The 16914-nt window shown below is 40.5% G+C and overlaps 1 protein-coding gene across 1 annotated transcript; it reads left to right on the top strand.

Moving 5' to 3' along the window:
* The first annotated feature begins 2496 nt into the window (after positions 1-2496).
* LOC308680201 (H-2 class II histocompatibility antigen, A-B alpha chain-like) lies at positions 2497-16267 on the top strand. The gene is made up of 4 exons (XM_081348213.1): positions 2497-2618; positions 10492-10737; positions 11320-11604; positions 11740-16267. Exons 1-4 carry the CDS (start codon positions 2561-2563, stop codon positions 11859-11861), a joined length of 711 nt encoding a protein of 236 aa, XP_081204339.1. The 5' UTR covers positions 2497-2560; the 3' UTR covers positions 11862-16267.
* Positions 16268-16914: the final 647 nt, after the last annotated feature.

The following is a 16914-nucleotide window of genomic DNA, read 5'->3' as shown; positions in this document are numbered from 1 at the left end:
AAGGTTATTAATATTTTGAGGTGTTTGGTGGGATGCTCTTGGGGTGCAGACAGGAATCTTATGCTGATGATTTATAAAGCTATGATAAGATCAGTGTTTGATTATGGATGTCTTGCATATGGATCAGCAGCTAGGTCCACACTTAGTAAGTTATATGTGATTCAATCTAGGGCTTTGAGGATAATATCCTAAATTATATTAATTATGTACTGGGGCATTCCGGACAACGCTGATTCTGTCACTGCTGGTGGAAGCAGGGGAGGTTCTGCTGAGGCTGCGACGTGCAAAATTGGCATTAAATTATTTTGTTAAAATTAAAAGCTCTGGGTCAGCTCTTCCTTCAATTTCTTTGTTAGCAGAGTGTTGGGAGTTTAGGAAAGGTGAGAGTAGACTTAATAGATTTAGTGTTTTACATTCTGTTAAGAAATACGCAGAGGACCTTAAGCTTAATGAAAGGAAAATGGTGCCTTCTGTCTACTGGCCATCTATCCCTCATTGGTTATTGCCTGAGGCTGATGTAGATATATCTATTAAAAATTTAATAAAGGAAGGAAGTGTAGGAAATGTTTCTTACTATGTAAAGGAGCATCTTAGGAATTTATGGAATAGCTACATAGATATTTATACAGATGGATCTAGAGACCCTGAGAGTAAGAAAGTGGACTTTGGTTTATATGTTCCACATTTCCATGTTAGACAGTGTCATAGATTGCCTGATGGTCTTTCAATCTTTACAGCTGAATGTGTAGCAATCATATGGGCTCTGAGGTGGGTGGAAGAAGGTGGGGTGGAGAAAGCCATCATTTGTTCTGATTCGCTATCTGGCTTGATGGCGATAGGGGGAGAAAGAGGAGGGGCTAGGTTAGATTTAGTCGGGGAGATTTTAACAAGTGTTTATAGATTAGAGAGACGGGGGTGTAGTGTGGGTTTCTTGTGGTTTCCAGCACATGTGGGGGTTGAGGGGAATGAGGCTGCTGATGAGGCTGCTGATGAGGCTGCTAGGGCAAGTTTAGTTAGGGAAAATGTGGAGGTGGAGGTGCCATTTGACAGACTGGAGTGCCGCAGCATCATTAATGAAAGACTGACACAACAATGGCAGCACGAGTGGAGTAAAGACATTAGCGGGAGGAAGTTCTATGACATAATACCATTAGTCAACCCTGGGAATTCAATTATCCTGCCTCGGATGGATCAGATTAAGTTGGCCCGACTAAGACTGGGTCATTGTGGATTGGCAAGTGGGCTGTTTCTGGTGGGAAAGCACAGGGACGGCAAGTGTCAAGCCTGTGGAGTACAGGAGTCTGTCAAGCATGTCATCATGTTCTGTCTGAAATATGCTGAAGAAAGGAGATTGTTATTCATTAGTCTAAACGTTCTGGGAGTTGAATTATTCTCTGTTAAAACTCTGATGGGTGATGGTCCTAATCAAACAGAAAGAGCATTGGAACTGTGGAAAATATAGGCTAGGGGAGCTTTAATGTAGATTATCTTTATCACCAGTGGGAGGCAGTAATGCACTAGTAGTGCCTAGTCTGCTGGAAAGGAATAGAAGAAGAAGAAGAAGAAGAAGAAGAAGAAGAAGAAGAAGAAGCTAATCGACATTGAACAACAAATGATTTTATTGCAAATGTTTAATCGCAGAAGAAAAAGAAGACGTCAGCGAAGGTGGTCTGTACGACCAGTGCACAAAGACAGGGAAAGGAGGGAGGGGGAAGCGGGAGGGGGAAACCGGAAAAGCTACACTCCGGAAATGATGTATAATCTGACCAATCACAGCCCTTGCGGTCTGCGTCGCCTCGACGCGTAGTTACAGTTTTTTGGAGGTGCACGTCAAGCTACGGCGGAGGGGTCGGAGAGGGGTTTGCGGCGACCCAGAGGGGTCTGCGGGGGTATGCTGTCGATTTGACGCAGAAGCATAAAACAGGCTTTGAGAGGTCATGATTTCTGTCTTGATGTTGCGCACGCGTTCTGAGAGGAAACAGGGGAACAATTCTCCGGAACACCGGCAATCTTGATTTTGAACGACGGTACGCGCTGTGCAAGAGAGGGGTGTGATCAGCGTGTACACAAGCTTGATTGACACTAAGACATTCCTCCTTGCTCTTGGTTGTTTCTGACAAGGAGCGGTGTATTTCTGCATATGTCAATAAGAGCCTGAGGAGCTTGATTTTTTCACAGATTATCTGTCTCATATTCTACTGTCAGGACATAATGACAGTTTTTTTTAACAAATATGTAAAAAATACATTTTTACAAAAGTTACCTACTGCAGCTATAAGTCAAGACACCACTAAGTTAAATTCCCATAGAGGCAGGCAGAGTTTTATTTTTAAAGGCCAGTTATTTCATGGATCCTGGATACTATGCATCTTGATAAAGTTCTGAAAGTTCTGACTGGACTAAAAGAGGGAAAACATTAATTCTACCTAGATACAGCAATGTCACAGTCTGAGTCAAACTTTGAGTGGATGATGCAAAAGCCCTAAAAGAGGAAGTAACACTTTCTTTCTTTCACCTCAAGTTAAATATCTGTCTGATGTTTGTTTGACTCTCTATCAAGATGGAGCTGTACATAATCATTCTTGCCCTTACCGTTGTTCTCTCAACTGATGCTGAATGTAAGTTAAAGTTTTTTAATCAATTTGGTACTGTTTTCATTAGTGCGTAAATGGAAAAACTTCAAACTGATCACTTGTAATAATGCTAACTGTTCATTCAAAACCTGCTTGTGCATTTATGTGTGCGTTTATAAGTGTTTATAAATGTTTTACTCACTTTGGTACTATTTTTCCACAAATAAGTAAAAAATAATTACCAAAACACTCTGTTAAAAACTTTAAATTATATGAACTGAATTAAATTGTAGTAATTTCAACAATGAATTAACAATTTAACTACTTCAATAGAAATGCAATACAATGCAAGATGCATGTTCATTACTTCCCGTCTAGGATTGGGAGCAAGTAACAAAATAAAAATTATTAATGAAAAAATAACAATCAGTGGAGAGGAACAGGATGTATTCATATTTTGCCCCAAAAATCAATCAACACCGGATAAATGCAAACAAATGCACATTCAACTTAACAAAGAGATCAATAACTTCAGGGGAAAATCACTGCCAAAACAACAAACAAAAATGTTAATTGTAATGCAGGGAATATTTTAAAAAGTAAAAGTGAAAGAAATTTGTGCTCTGCATTTCACCCATCCAAGTGCACGCACACACCCGGAGCAGTGGGCAGCCGTTTTTCCTGGGGGTTAGGTTACTCAAGGGCACCTCAGTTGTGGAGAAGGAGAGTGAAAGAGAGTGCTGTTCATTCACTCGCAACCTTTGGGTTACAAGTCAAAAAAAAAAAAAAAAAAAAAAAAAACGACTTCCTTCAATTCCTTATCTAAACATAAACATGAGAATATCAGAATTACAAAAAATGGCATATTTATACATTTAAAAAACAAAAACAAAAACCCCCCCCGATTGATTCACTTTCAAAGAAAACACACCATTTACACCCCAAGTACGGGGCTGTAGTGTGGCTTTATTGTAGTATGGTGTGGAGAGGAGGGTGTTTTTTGTGTCCATGCTAACACCGCCAACACTTAAAAATAAGGTCACATCACTCAAATATATTTACAAGAAGAAAGTTACTGAATTGTTGATATTGAATTCATTAATTGAATTGGTAGAGCACATTAGTGAGCACTGCCGTAAAGGTCCCAATTAACTTAACGCGAAATCTTATAACTAACTTGTGTGACATAATTTAGAAGGCTGGTTCAGTCGGTACAGTTTCTCCAGAGCAGTTGCATGAGGTCTGATGACAACACAGCTTTTTCACTATTGGTCAGACTCACTGACAACAATGATGACATTTAAGGCAACAACAGTCTTTCTTTACAAATGTAACGGTTTATTAGGCAGTATTAAAATACAATTACTGAATTGCTTGAAGATGAAAAGGAAATAAGCAACACAACAGATCACAAGGTTCCCTTATACTGCATACTGGCAATAGCTCGGCTAAGAGGTGCACACCCTCAATCACACAAAGAAACGTCTCGGGTTACGTATGTAACCCTCGTTCCCTGAGTGGGGAACGAGACGCTGCATCGATACTCGATACTTTGGGGAATGCCTTCGGCATGAAGCGTCTGAAGTCAACTATGGAACTATTCCAATCTTGATTGGTGCAACGTCACCCGTGACGTCGCATGTGACGGTGATCCGGAAGCTACAAAAGGGTCACAGGAACCAGGAAATGTTAGCTTCTAATTGGTCAAAGCAAGTCGTTCTCAGGGGCGCGAAAAGTGTGGCCGAGGGATGCAGCGTCTCGTTCCCCACTCAGGGAACGAGGGTTACATACGTAACCCGAGACGTTCCCTTTCGTAAAGGGAACTCCCGCTGCATCGATACTCGATACTTTGGGGAACGAATACCCACGCCGCCACACTGAGAGTAAAAACGCCCTGGTATAAAGCATCTGGTACACTCACGGACGATAGAATGAGTAGAGGGCAGATCCAAACTAGCTTGTCATAAGATTTGGTGCAAGAAGGGGAGGTCTGGAGCCGGAGGCTCGACTGACCTCATGGCTGGGAGCCCCAGACAGTAGAAAATATTAGATGAGAGGTGAAGGCAGAAGCGCACCTTGTACTTCAAATATGAGTGGTCTTAGATAACCAACTGTACTCTTAATAAAGGGAATAGCTCCTAACCCTTGATGCATAACTAGATGGACTGACTCCTCTCAGCCTGAGTCCTAATGTAGGAACCTCAAAGGCTATGACCTTGACCATCCGACACATGCGATGGAGGATGGAATACCTGAAGAATCTTAACATTGCCTACAAGTACCTCAGTACAGGGCAAAAATAACGTTGAGTGGCTCCCACGCTAGCAAGTAAGAGGGGGCACGACCACCACTCTTCCAGAGAGTAAGACGAGCAGGAAGCAGACTCAATAGATTCTCCTATATATACTTATATATCTCAAATATATATTCGTATACCTCACCCACAGGACATGATGGGTGCCAGGGATAACCCATCAGCCTGATGCCAATAGGCTGGAAGAAAAGGATTCATCCTCCAATCTACAGGAACATGGAGTTTCAGTGGGAACGTCCTTTCGAGAACACCCTTAGAGGCTTGCGGAGGGCACTGAGGCCGCCACAGAGGCCCTAAGCATGAACAGGAGATCCCGTTAGAGAGCGGGATGGAACACCAGTACTGAAGCCAGTGGGCAGTAATAAACTGGGTTCAATGCCCTCCCTAACTTAATTGTTTAGTTCCTAGTAGAGTGGGGTTCTAGTATGGATGTCCTGACCACCTCGGTGGAAAGGGCAACCTAATTATGGGTGGGACCCCCTCAGGGGCCAGACCCATAGTCTCCATAACTCTGGTCGGGGATGAAATAATATACCATCAGCCTGAGACAGAAGATCTCTCCTAATAGGAATTTTCCATGGAGGACTCTCCAAGAGACTAATAAGGTCCGAAAACCAAATTTGGGCCGGCCAGTACGGAGCTACAAGGAGTAGTCTCACTCCGTACCTCCTGACCCTTTCTAGAACCCCAGGGAGCAGAGCGATCGGGGGAAAAGTGTACAGATGTGACCTCAGCCACATCTGTACCGTGGCATCCAAGCCCAAAGGAGCTGGATGTGAGAGAGAGTACCAGAGCGGGCAATGAGAGTTCTCATGAGAAGCGAACAGGTCAACCTCCGCCCGGCCAAACTCTCTCCATATAAGCTCAACCACTTCAGGGTGGAGCCGCCATTCCCCGGGCCTCGGCCCCTGCCTCGACAGGATGTCTGCTCCCATATTTTCAACCCCAGGAATATAAATAGATCTGACAGAGAGAAATTTGTCCTGGGACCAAAGAAGAATTTGATGCGCCAGTCTACAAAGAGGGCGAGATCTCAAACCTCCTTGGCGGTTGATATAAGAGACCACTGACATATTGTCTGTCCTAACAAGAACATGATGGCCTCTGAGGTCTACAAGGAAGTGCCTCAGGGCAAAAAAAAAAAATACAGCCAACATCTCCAAGCGATTAATATACAATGTGAGATGATGGTCCTTCCAAGTACCTCGGGTGTAACGGCCCTCCATAACCGCACCCCAGCCCGTGAGGGACGCATCCGTGGTCAGAGTTTTTCTCTCACATGGTGCTCCCAAAACCGGGCCCTGAGACAGGAACCATGGTTTCTTCCATACGACAAGAGAACGAAGGCATCTGCGCGTAACTCTGATCGTACGAAAAGGGTTTCCCAGAGGAGAAAATCCCTTGTTCCTGAGCCACCACTGCAAAGCCCTCATATGGAGCAGACCAAAGGGTACTACCGTGGAAGCTGCAGCCATAAGACCCAAAACTCTTTGAAAGTGTTTGACAGTGATAGCCTGGCCTAACCTAATACTCTTCATTGTGTTTAAGATAGTATTTATACAAGCAGGAGACAATTGTGCCCGCATTGACTAAGTCCCACTCTACTCCCAGGGACGTAGTCCTCTGAAGAGGAGTTAAGGAACTTTTCTTCACATTGAGTCTCAACCCCACGCACCTCAGATGGCGCAAAACAACATCTCGATGTTGAATTGCTAGTTCTTTTTGACTGAGCCAAAATGAGCCAGTCATCTATAAGATACGGACCCCCTGAAGTCTCAATGGAGCAAGGGCCGTGTCCATACATTTAGTGAAGGTGCGAGGGGATAAGGCTAGGCCGACTGGAAGAGTCCAGAACTGATGCGCTTTTCCCCCCAAAAGCGGATCTCGGAAACTTCCTGTGATGGGGTTAGAAGGGAAAGAGGAGTTAAGGAGCTTGTGGATCTATCAAGACAGACCAGTCCTCGGAGCTGGTCTGACTGACAGTCGGTAACTTGAATCTGAACCCCCTCGGAGGTTGATCCAGTACCCTGAGATCCAAAATAAGGCCTAACTCCCCCCCTCATAGGAACTATGAAGTGCCAGCTGTAGAACCTGGGCTCCCGTAAACCAAGGAAGAGCCCACTTTGAGGTTTCCTGTGTTAAGAGGGACTAGACTTCCTGTTCCAAAAACCGACCCTGCTCTGGGCTGGCCGACATGTGAACCACCCTTAGTAGATAATATTTGTATATTAACTCCACTGTAAGCAGGACCCCCTAGGCTGTATTTTGAAGACCCCTCGGGGTGTCTAAATATGCCATTATGGGGACCAGTCCCTCGAGACTGGCCTCGGCTATAAATTTCCAAATGGCTTCGGTGACCTGAAGCAGCTAACTGGCAGGAACTAACCGAAATATGCTCTCTACAGACCTCCTGAGAGGCGGCGAACTCGACAGTGCCGCAACGTCTTCGGGCAGATACTGCGATTTGTGTTCGCTGGAAGCCGATGTGTCCCGAAGCGCCATCGGCGGCGGGCAGCGAACATCGATTTCCTAAGGGCTGCATAAGGGGGCTAGACTACTGTACTCGCTCTCCTGGGGGAACGCCCATAAGGGTCTGCGTGTTACGACAAGACCTCTTAGTTGAAGCCGTCTTAGCCCGAGAGACAGTCCTCAGACCTGTCTTCGGTATGGAGAGCTTCGTGCGAGAATGTTTCCTCTGGCCCCAAGCCTTATACGGGGGGGCACAAGAGGGAACCCTCTCAAAATATGAGGAGCTGGCGGCTGTCCCATGAGGCTACCCCCTGGCAGCAACCCCATGAGACCTGGACTGACAACTGGGGATAGCTTATTGTCGCTCTGTCTCCTGAAGCCTCTCGACAACGGTTCTTGCCGCGTCACCAAAGAGGCCAGAAGGTGAAATTGGAGCATCGAGAAGGAAAGCCCTGTCTTTCTCCCCGATCCACAAGCGATTAAGCCATAAATGTCTCTCTGAGACGACTAGTGCTGCCACGGCCAATAGCACGGGCCGTCTCTTTAATAATATGGAGAGATAAGTCAGCTACTCTACGAAATTCAGTAATATAGAGTGAGACCTCCCAGTTATAGTCCACCTGCTTGAGGAGGTCAGCCGGGTATGCCTGTAATAACCCCATCGTGTGTGGGCATGCACCAGCTCGACCACCGCCATATATGCTTTCCCTAACAAATTCGATGTACGAGATTTGGAGGGAAGTGTCTGAGCTATCAGGGGTGACGCAATGTCGGGGAGAAAATATTTCGCAAAATATTCCTCAACCCGAGCCATCACCTAATAACCATTTTCATTAGATTCCCTAATGGATGAGTAAATATATACATGGGGGAAAATAATTGAGATGAAAATGGATTTTTCCACGATCTTGATACCTCAGTATGGAGATCAGTGAAAAAGGGAAGGCTCTGACACGGAGATTGTGACTGGGTCTGCAGGAAGCGCTCATTCATTTTATTTTTCTTAGTCGCTTCCTGCTTATTATATGGCCATTTAACATTTAATTTAACCACTGCCCTGATTACAACCTCCAGCAACTCCTCACTAACGGAAATATGGGGTGGCGAATCCCCATATCCACGTGATTTAGTGTTAATAGATAATATCTATCTCCTCGGAGACAGATAAATCAAACGCTGTGTCTTTAACACGGTCGGAAGAAGCCGCAGCGCGGGCTTCCGAACCGTGCGCGAGACCAGTGGAGCTGGTTAATAAACACTGAGAAAGGGTCGCAACCGTCTCAGTATCATATGCCAGCCCCACGTGCGAATCACATGCATACAAGCGGCGCGCTGCCTCAACAGACGCGGGACCTGATGCACTGGAAACGCGAGCCTGATCTAACTGATCGAACAGGCTCAAACGGGAGCGGAGCTTTTTCATTGAAAACAGTTTGCACAGACAGCGCCCTCGAGCACCGCCCGTGCATGCTCCACTCCCAGACAAACTACACAAAGCGTGTGTGTGTCATCCTCGCTTAAATAACGTGGGCAAGGGGACGCACACTGCCTGAATAGCTTCTCTTTTTTCGCCATAAATAATACTCTTTTCACGGGACAAACAACACCAAATAGAACAGACAAGATGACATAGAGCGCTTGCTGAAGACCAGAAGCTAACATTTCCTGGTTCCTGTGACCCTTTTGTAGCTTCCGGATCACCGTCACATGCGACGTCACGGGTGACGTTGCACCAATCAAGATTGGAATAGTTCCATAGTTGACTTAAGACGCTTCATGCCGAAGGCATTCCCCAAAGTATCGAGTATCGATGCAGCGGGAGTTCCCTTTACGAAAGGGAACTAACTCTTACTACAAATCCTAAAGCAAAGTGAGACTAAATTAAACCATCAGTTAACCCCCACCTTACGAGATTAAACCACACATAAGATGATTGGAACCCTGTTGTCATTTAGGCTGGGGAAAAAAAGAAAAGAAAAAGGAGACCAAAGAAAACAATATCACAATCAAGCCAATCACCCAACACTTCAGTACACCAAACCCAATTTAACCTTGAAGGTTTTCTCTTAGGACAACCCAATAGGCCACTAACATTCTCAATAAAAGTAAACGGCAATCATGCATTATCCACAAAAAAGAAAAAGAAATACAATTTATGATTGCCATATAACAAATGTTAATTAAAACACTTACAACTGTTAAATACAATTACATCATCAAACATATACCCATACTCCAATATAAAAAGTACTTTTTAAATAAAAAAAACTCCCAAATTCAGCTTTGTGTTTCTCCCTAACAAACGGGTCTGCATTATGACTGCATTATAGGAGCGGGGTAATTTTCAGTGATTCAAATCTTCCACTTAAAAAGTTCAGCTCTGTTCTTCACATAAAGATATTGTTTCACTTCAGAAGACTTAGAATATAACAAGTTGTTTGTGATACATTTATACAGTTTTTTTGGTCCATTTTAGCAATAAATACCTGTGACTGTACTTTTTTAAAAACTTTTTACATCTTTTATTTGTCTGTTTACGTGTTACGCGGCAAAGGGGACCTTACTTTGGTAACCATAAAAGGCACAATATTCTTACTTATAAAATAAATAAATATTAAACAAACTAAATATAAGACAAAGTAAATAAACTAAATAGGAAATAAAAACCTCACAGATGTTATGTTTATGTATCGTGGATACAGTAATTAATAAACACAGGCTCATTGGAAAAACGTACCTGTGGCAACATTTTTTGCAAAACAAGTACCAATACGAACGACTGCAGTTTCCAACAGAAATGAACACTAGAGGCAGAAAAAAACAGCAAGCACTTTTTCACACAAAATTATGATTACAAGGCCATCACGGGTAGGTGGCTGAGATGAAAACACAAGATGATGGATGGATTATTACTGATCGACTGCGGTGAACTTAATTTGTAGACTCCATTCTTGTTATGTGGCAAATCACGGCAAAGGTAAAACTGCAGGATCCCAATGTATCCCTCCACTGGGTGTATATCTGCAGTAGGCCTTCCAATTTATGAACAATATAATCAAATATGCATTTTTTCTAAGCTATTCAATGTAACAAAATTGTCAACCCCGAAGTTTTATGATGCTTAATCTTTTTCAGTTGTTCATGAAGATTACACAATTGAAATATACTCTGATACGGAAGCAGAAATAATGTTTGGATTTGATGACGAGGAGTTGTGGCATGCTGACTTTAATCAGAAGAAAGGTGTAGAAACATTACCTGATTTTGGAGATCCTATATCATTTCCCGGATTTTATGAATACAGTGTTAGTGCTATGGAAATTATGAGAAGTAATTTAGCCTTTTGGACTAAAGCTTTCAAGAATCCACCACCAGAAATGGGTAAGACATATGAATGTGCTATGAACCTTTACATTTTTTTAATGAATATCAACAATGCATAAACATATGATATGAGTAAAACTTTACATTTATTTTCCCTTTGATAAGATATTATTAAGGGCTTTATGAATAACTAAAACATATTCAATAAATGCATAAATCATTGAAAGGCTGATCTCATAACATAAATAAAAAAAAAGTCAACTTTTACACAATATCTGTGATCCATTTTAAAAGCTTAATAAATATGCTTATTTGTGGTTATTTTAATCAAAACCAACTGATTTATGTCATGGTCCAGAAAAAATGTAATCTTATATTGAAATTGATAGGTGTTGTGTTTATGTTCTTAACTGTAATGTCTTAATGCACTTTTTATTTTTAGTGATTAATGAACCCAAAGGAAACATTAATGCAAAGTGTTATGATGTGTAGAGTTAATCTGTCTGGAAAAATAAATGAAATTGGCTGCTTGAAATAACATGCATCTGTCATCAAGTTTCCTCTTAAAATTTTATTATTTAAATATTATCTATATTATGGTATCTACATTTATTCTGAATTAGTTATCTGTGATTCTAGATGCACCCGAGACTTCCATCTATCCAAAGGATGATGTACAAATTGGTGTTAAGAACACTCTTATCTGTCATGTGACCGGCTTCTATCCTCCATCTGTCAGCATCTCATGGACTATGAATAATGTTAATGTGACAGACGTCATGAGTTTAAGCCAGTACCGCCCAAGGAATGATGGTACTTACAACATATTTTCTGCTCTTAAGTTTACACCTGCTGAAGGAGACATTTACAGCTGCACTGTGAACCACAGAGCCCTTCAGGGTCAACCTCAGACCAAAACATGGGGTGAGTGTGAGTTTCAGATTGAATACATGGACACTGCATTTTAGTACTCTTCCAGTTCTTCATTCTGTTAAAATGATCTGTTCAGCTGTTATCATACTGATGCATCTTCAAATATCCTATACATGCATTTTCTAGATGTTGATGTAGCCCTCCCAGGTGTTGGTCCAGCTGTGTTCTGTGGAGTAGGTCTGACTCTGGGGCTGCTGGGAGTCGCAACGGGAACCTTCTTCCTTGTTAAAGGAAACAACTGCAACTGATTATGGAGTCATGGGAGCAAACAATGCAAAGGTCTCTTAATTGAATTGCAGCGAAGTTGAATATACTTTAAAAAAAATTAGCAAACTGGTTGCCCTAAAAAAAATAAGTAATGGTAACTTAAAATTTTGAGTTCATTTAACTTAAAATGTTTTGTAATATCAATTACTATATTAATATTACACATAGTATATTTAAGTTCAATCTACAAAGTAAGTTAAATTTATGTCAATTGATTTATTTTTAATTGGTTAAACTAGAAAATTAAGAAAAAAGCAAATAAATGTACATTCATACAATTTTCTGTTTTACTTCAATTCAATTCCAAATTTTGAATGGATAAATGAATGAATGAAATCTTTATTTCGAACAATTAAAAATCATAATAATCAACCTGTTCAAAAAGGGATAGGTAGAAGCCCTATAGGCTTATCAGGACCTACCCCCAGTAACTACCCAAACCAAATCACAATCGAACAAGATAATCCAACATACTGTTTACGATAATACAGAAAAACTACTAAATTAAATAACGCTTTTTCTTAATATTAAGATAAAGATAAAGTAGCTTAAACAAAAAACATTATCAAGCATGCTTTACGAGTTAAGAGTTATTATTCACTCTCACCACTTCTGTACTTATCAAAAATAAAACTTTTGTACCTTTTTTTAAATTGCAACATGTTAACACTTTGTTTGATCGAATTGCTCAGACCATTCCACAAAAGCACCCCACAAATTCACATGCTTTTGAGTTTTGTCCGAGTCGTTGTCTCAAATTTAAATTCCCTCTCAAGTTATAACCCCCAACACTATCTGTGAATAGTTGTTGTATGTTTCCAGGCAACTGTTTATTTATTGCTTTATAGATTAATTGTGCAGTCTAAAATTTAGAGTGTGCAATTTTAAATACAGTAAATTGGTATGCTCATGGTATACTTTATTTACTAACCTAATTGCTCTTTTTTTGTATTGTGCTTAATGTTTGTAAGGTGGTTTTGTAGGTGTTGCCCCATACTTCTACACAATAATTTAAGTAAGGCAACACAAGTGAACAATACAAAATATAAAGTGCTTTTTTACTCAATAAATGCTTAGCTTTCCCCATTACTCCAATACTCTGCGCTATACTTTTGTTCTAACATATTTGATACAGGGATTCCAACAGATTTTGTAATCCAGAATCACACCCAAAAATGTATTTTCGTACACTCTTTCTATTTTAACATTATTAATCAATATTTTTACTTGTGTGTCAGTATTGCGATTACCAAACAGTATAAGTTTGGTTTTATCTAAATTTATCAGTAATTTAAAGTCAACAAAGTTAAATTTTCATTAAAAATACAACAAAACATGAATTTTCCAAGCCCTAAAAACATTTTCATCATAAAACATGAAAAGAAAAAATTTGTTTTAACAAATTAGCGTATTGTTAAGCATTTGAACAGTCTATCTCAGAATCACAATATATTTATTTATTTTTAGGTGCCAGCTCACCTTTTCCAAGGCTAAACAATACCTGCTGAATAAAATTTTAAATGTTTTTCATACAGTTAGGGTACTCCAGGGCAGGGCGTAAATCAGTCCGAAAAAAGGACACAGAAGGCCTGAGGTTGGTCAGTTTATCCATCACCAAACATCCTTCCAAATCGATTCTCACTCTACATGGGGTTTAGCTATAAAAATAGGACTTTCTTGATCAACACAGAGGATTCTCACTGGAGTTTGTCTGTTTGTCAGTTTGTCTGAGTCCTTGTCAGCTGCATCCTAACTGAGGAAGAAAAAGATAGACAAATACATTATCATGTCAGATGATTCTGTTGTCAAATACTCAAAAGACATATGCTGCATTCACGCCATGTCATAATACTGTAATTCCGAGATGACAAAATATGAATTTGTACTCTGAGCCATTCATGTTCTTTGACTGGGTATTATGCATTAAAAGGCAACACTATCCATGGCTAAATGAATCAGCAGCAGTAGGGTGGTACACTGGTCATGTGGTAAAAGTAGGCATTCTCAGAAAATTCCTGTTTACAGGTTGCAATTACGAGTTCTACGAGAACGGGAGTGCTTTTTTACAAGCCGGAATCTCATAATTATAGTAATTACAACATGACTTGAATGCACCAATACATACCTGGTTTACTGTAGAAAGAGCTGGCCATTGAAGTATGATCAGGCTGATGGGTGTCAAAGCTTGTCGTTGACAACTTTTCTGTGAGGAGCAAACATTAAAGTAAACATTATAGAACAAACATTATAGTCTTTATAATGGCACCTGACTTTATGGTTTACCTGTAATTATGCACTGTGCAGTATGCAGATGAAAACACTAATCAGCCTCAGAACAGGTCTCAATAAACCCACATGAAATACTGCTAATCTGGAGTTTTGGTGTGAATGGCAGGATAGTTTTGAACATTGTGCATACAGTGATTTAAGTGTATATTTCAGATGTAAACAAGGAAATTGTTATGTTCATGTATAACTTACATGTTTGAGCCTGTAATGTTTAGTGCTCTCTTTTCACAGTTATGAGGGCAATACTTGCAGGTCCAAAGCATCTCTTCTTGACCTGCAACACAAAACAAGATAGTCTGTCGCTAAGAGGGCTGTGAAGTTAGATAAAATACATCCATACCTTTTTGTATTCAACCCATTAATTAACTTTAACTTACTCTTTCAATCAATAGCCGTGTGACGTGTCGAAATAAAATGTGGTTATTAAATGATTGCACTCGGTGCCGACCGGAGGTTCAAACCATAGACATCATATAGATAGATGCCCTGGGTGCTGAGAAATGCAGCCGCCATCTTAAACAGGTCATACTCCTAGTTTTGTTGCGTGGCAGCAGTTAAGATGCTGAGCACTTTACAGCATTTTTCTGTTCAAATCGGCGGACCATCGCAAATAGGGCTCGGGGGATTACCGTACTATTGGTTGTATTTTGTGAATAGAATATTACCAGAGAGTTGAGAAAGAGCAAGGATCTTTGATATTACTGTACTGAAATCGTAGCCAGCTAGCTAGGCTATATTTACTGCACCGGCCGGTGTTCACCCAGCTATGAACTGATACTTAATTAGTCATATTCCATAACACTGACTTAGATTACAACTGACACAAGAATGCTATTGTAGAAATAAAAATAAAATAATAGAAATAAAACAAATATTACTGGTATATCATTGGCCAGCAAATTTTACACAAGTGACAGACTGTATGATCGGTGTTGGGCAGTCACTACTTGTAGCTTAGCTAGTAACTTATTATTTTAGCCTCACTGTTTCCTGTGTGTGTGTGTGTGTGTGTGTGTGTGTGTGTGTGTGTGTGTGTGTGTGTGTGTGTGTGTGTGCGTGCGTGCGTGCATGTGTGTGTGTGTGATTTTGTTTGGGTAACAGTTGTAGGTTACTGTTTGACAAGAGTTTACAGTGTGACAAAAGCACAATGTTGTGTTTTATTGTGAGTGTACACAAATATCCAAATATTGTAAGTAGCCTAAACACTTTGAGGTTTGAATGATGTCCTTCATGAACAAAATGACAGAGTATGTTTTTATGTTTCCACTCGATCACGCTCTCTCTCTCTCTCTCTCTCTCTCTCTCTCTCTCTCTCTCTCTCTCTCTCTCTCTCTCTCTCTCTCTCTCTCTCTCTCTCACTCTCTCTCTCTCTCTCTCTCTCTCTCTCATGTACATGATCGTTCCAACCCCTACTGTCCCTGGCTAAATACAGAAAAAAACTACAGGTACCTCTGTCCCCGTTTTGTTTTTGAAGACACAACATTAGGTTTTTCAATCAGATTGTTAGTCAAAATGTCCCAGTTTTTCCCCCTTTTCTGGGATTATGTTCCCAGTTTTGATCTTGGACGTCTGGTCACTTTATATCATATATCAGAATATTATATTACTGTTAAGCCCACTGTGAATATTAAAATACGCCGAACCGTGTGTCCTGTATCATAGCTACATGTATGACCTTTGCAGAAGAAAACCCCGCGTGAAAATCAGTTCGGTATGATTAATTAAATGCGCTGACAGCTCATTGCATCTGCCAAACAGATTACACTGAGTGGAGTGGGTGACCTATTTAAGATGGCAGCCCCACAGCTCTTCCGTGCCAGTGGGCAGTAGCGGTCGATAGGGCATCTATATGATGTCTATGGTTCAAACAGTTAAACTATTAGCTATATTTCATTATTATATTTGTGTGATTTTTTTTTATTGGTCACATGTGTTATCTATTATTGTCAATTACTTGTATTATTGGTTATGTCTTTGAGTGTGGGCCCAATTTAGGTGATTATATGTTTCTACTTAAAGTTCACTTTGCTCTACATTTGTATTGCACCTGATGAATACCTGATGGTCGAAACGTTGTGCTTTTAATAAATTTATCTTGAGCAGCATGCAGTTTGCGGACTTCACTTTTCTTTTTTGTTTATGTTATTTTGATGTCCTGCACCTGAGCCCAATCTGGGTGGTTTGGATGTGCACACCAGTTCTGTATTTTTGATTCAAACAGTTACACTCTCTGTCTCAACAACAGCTCCTCAACAGCTTCTTTGTTAAAAAGAAACAATAGGAAGAAGAAAAAAAAAAAAACGTACGTCGAACTCGCTGGTCAGGGGTTCAAGCGTGGCGATGTCCGTTGCACGCGAGTGAGAAATCTAGCTAGCTAAAAAAAACAAACAAACTGTTTTTCACTGCTCACAAACAGACTCTCGAGGAAAACAAAGAAACGATAAAAAGGTAAATGTTGGGAAAAATGTCCATAGAACTTGCTAAAGCTCCTTGAATTCACACACACCAGGACAAAACATCTTTATTAGATATAAAATCCGGGCTAACAGTGTGGATATTACATTTACAGATCACTTTGCAATTTGTATAATAAGCATTTTACTAAAAACACTTTCTCAATGTTTCCTTTACTAGATGTCCTTTCTGGGTGAGTTTAAATCTTTCATGTAAATTTAAAAACATATATAAATTAAACACACATTTGAAAATTAGGTAGAATTTATTATGTAATTTTTGTAATCCATT

Source organism: Scardinius erythrophthalmus (assembly GCF_964197995.2).
Source record: "Scardinius erythrophthalmus genome assembly, chromosome: 20".
NCBI classification, from domain to species: domain Eukaryota; kingdom Metazoa; phylum Chordata; class Actinopteri; order Cypriniformes; family Leuciscidae; genus Scardinius; species Scardinius erythrophthalmus.
Note: the sequence above shows the minus strand (reverse complement) of the source record. Positions and strands in the feature narration are given on the sequence as shown.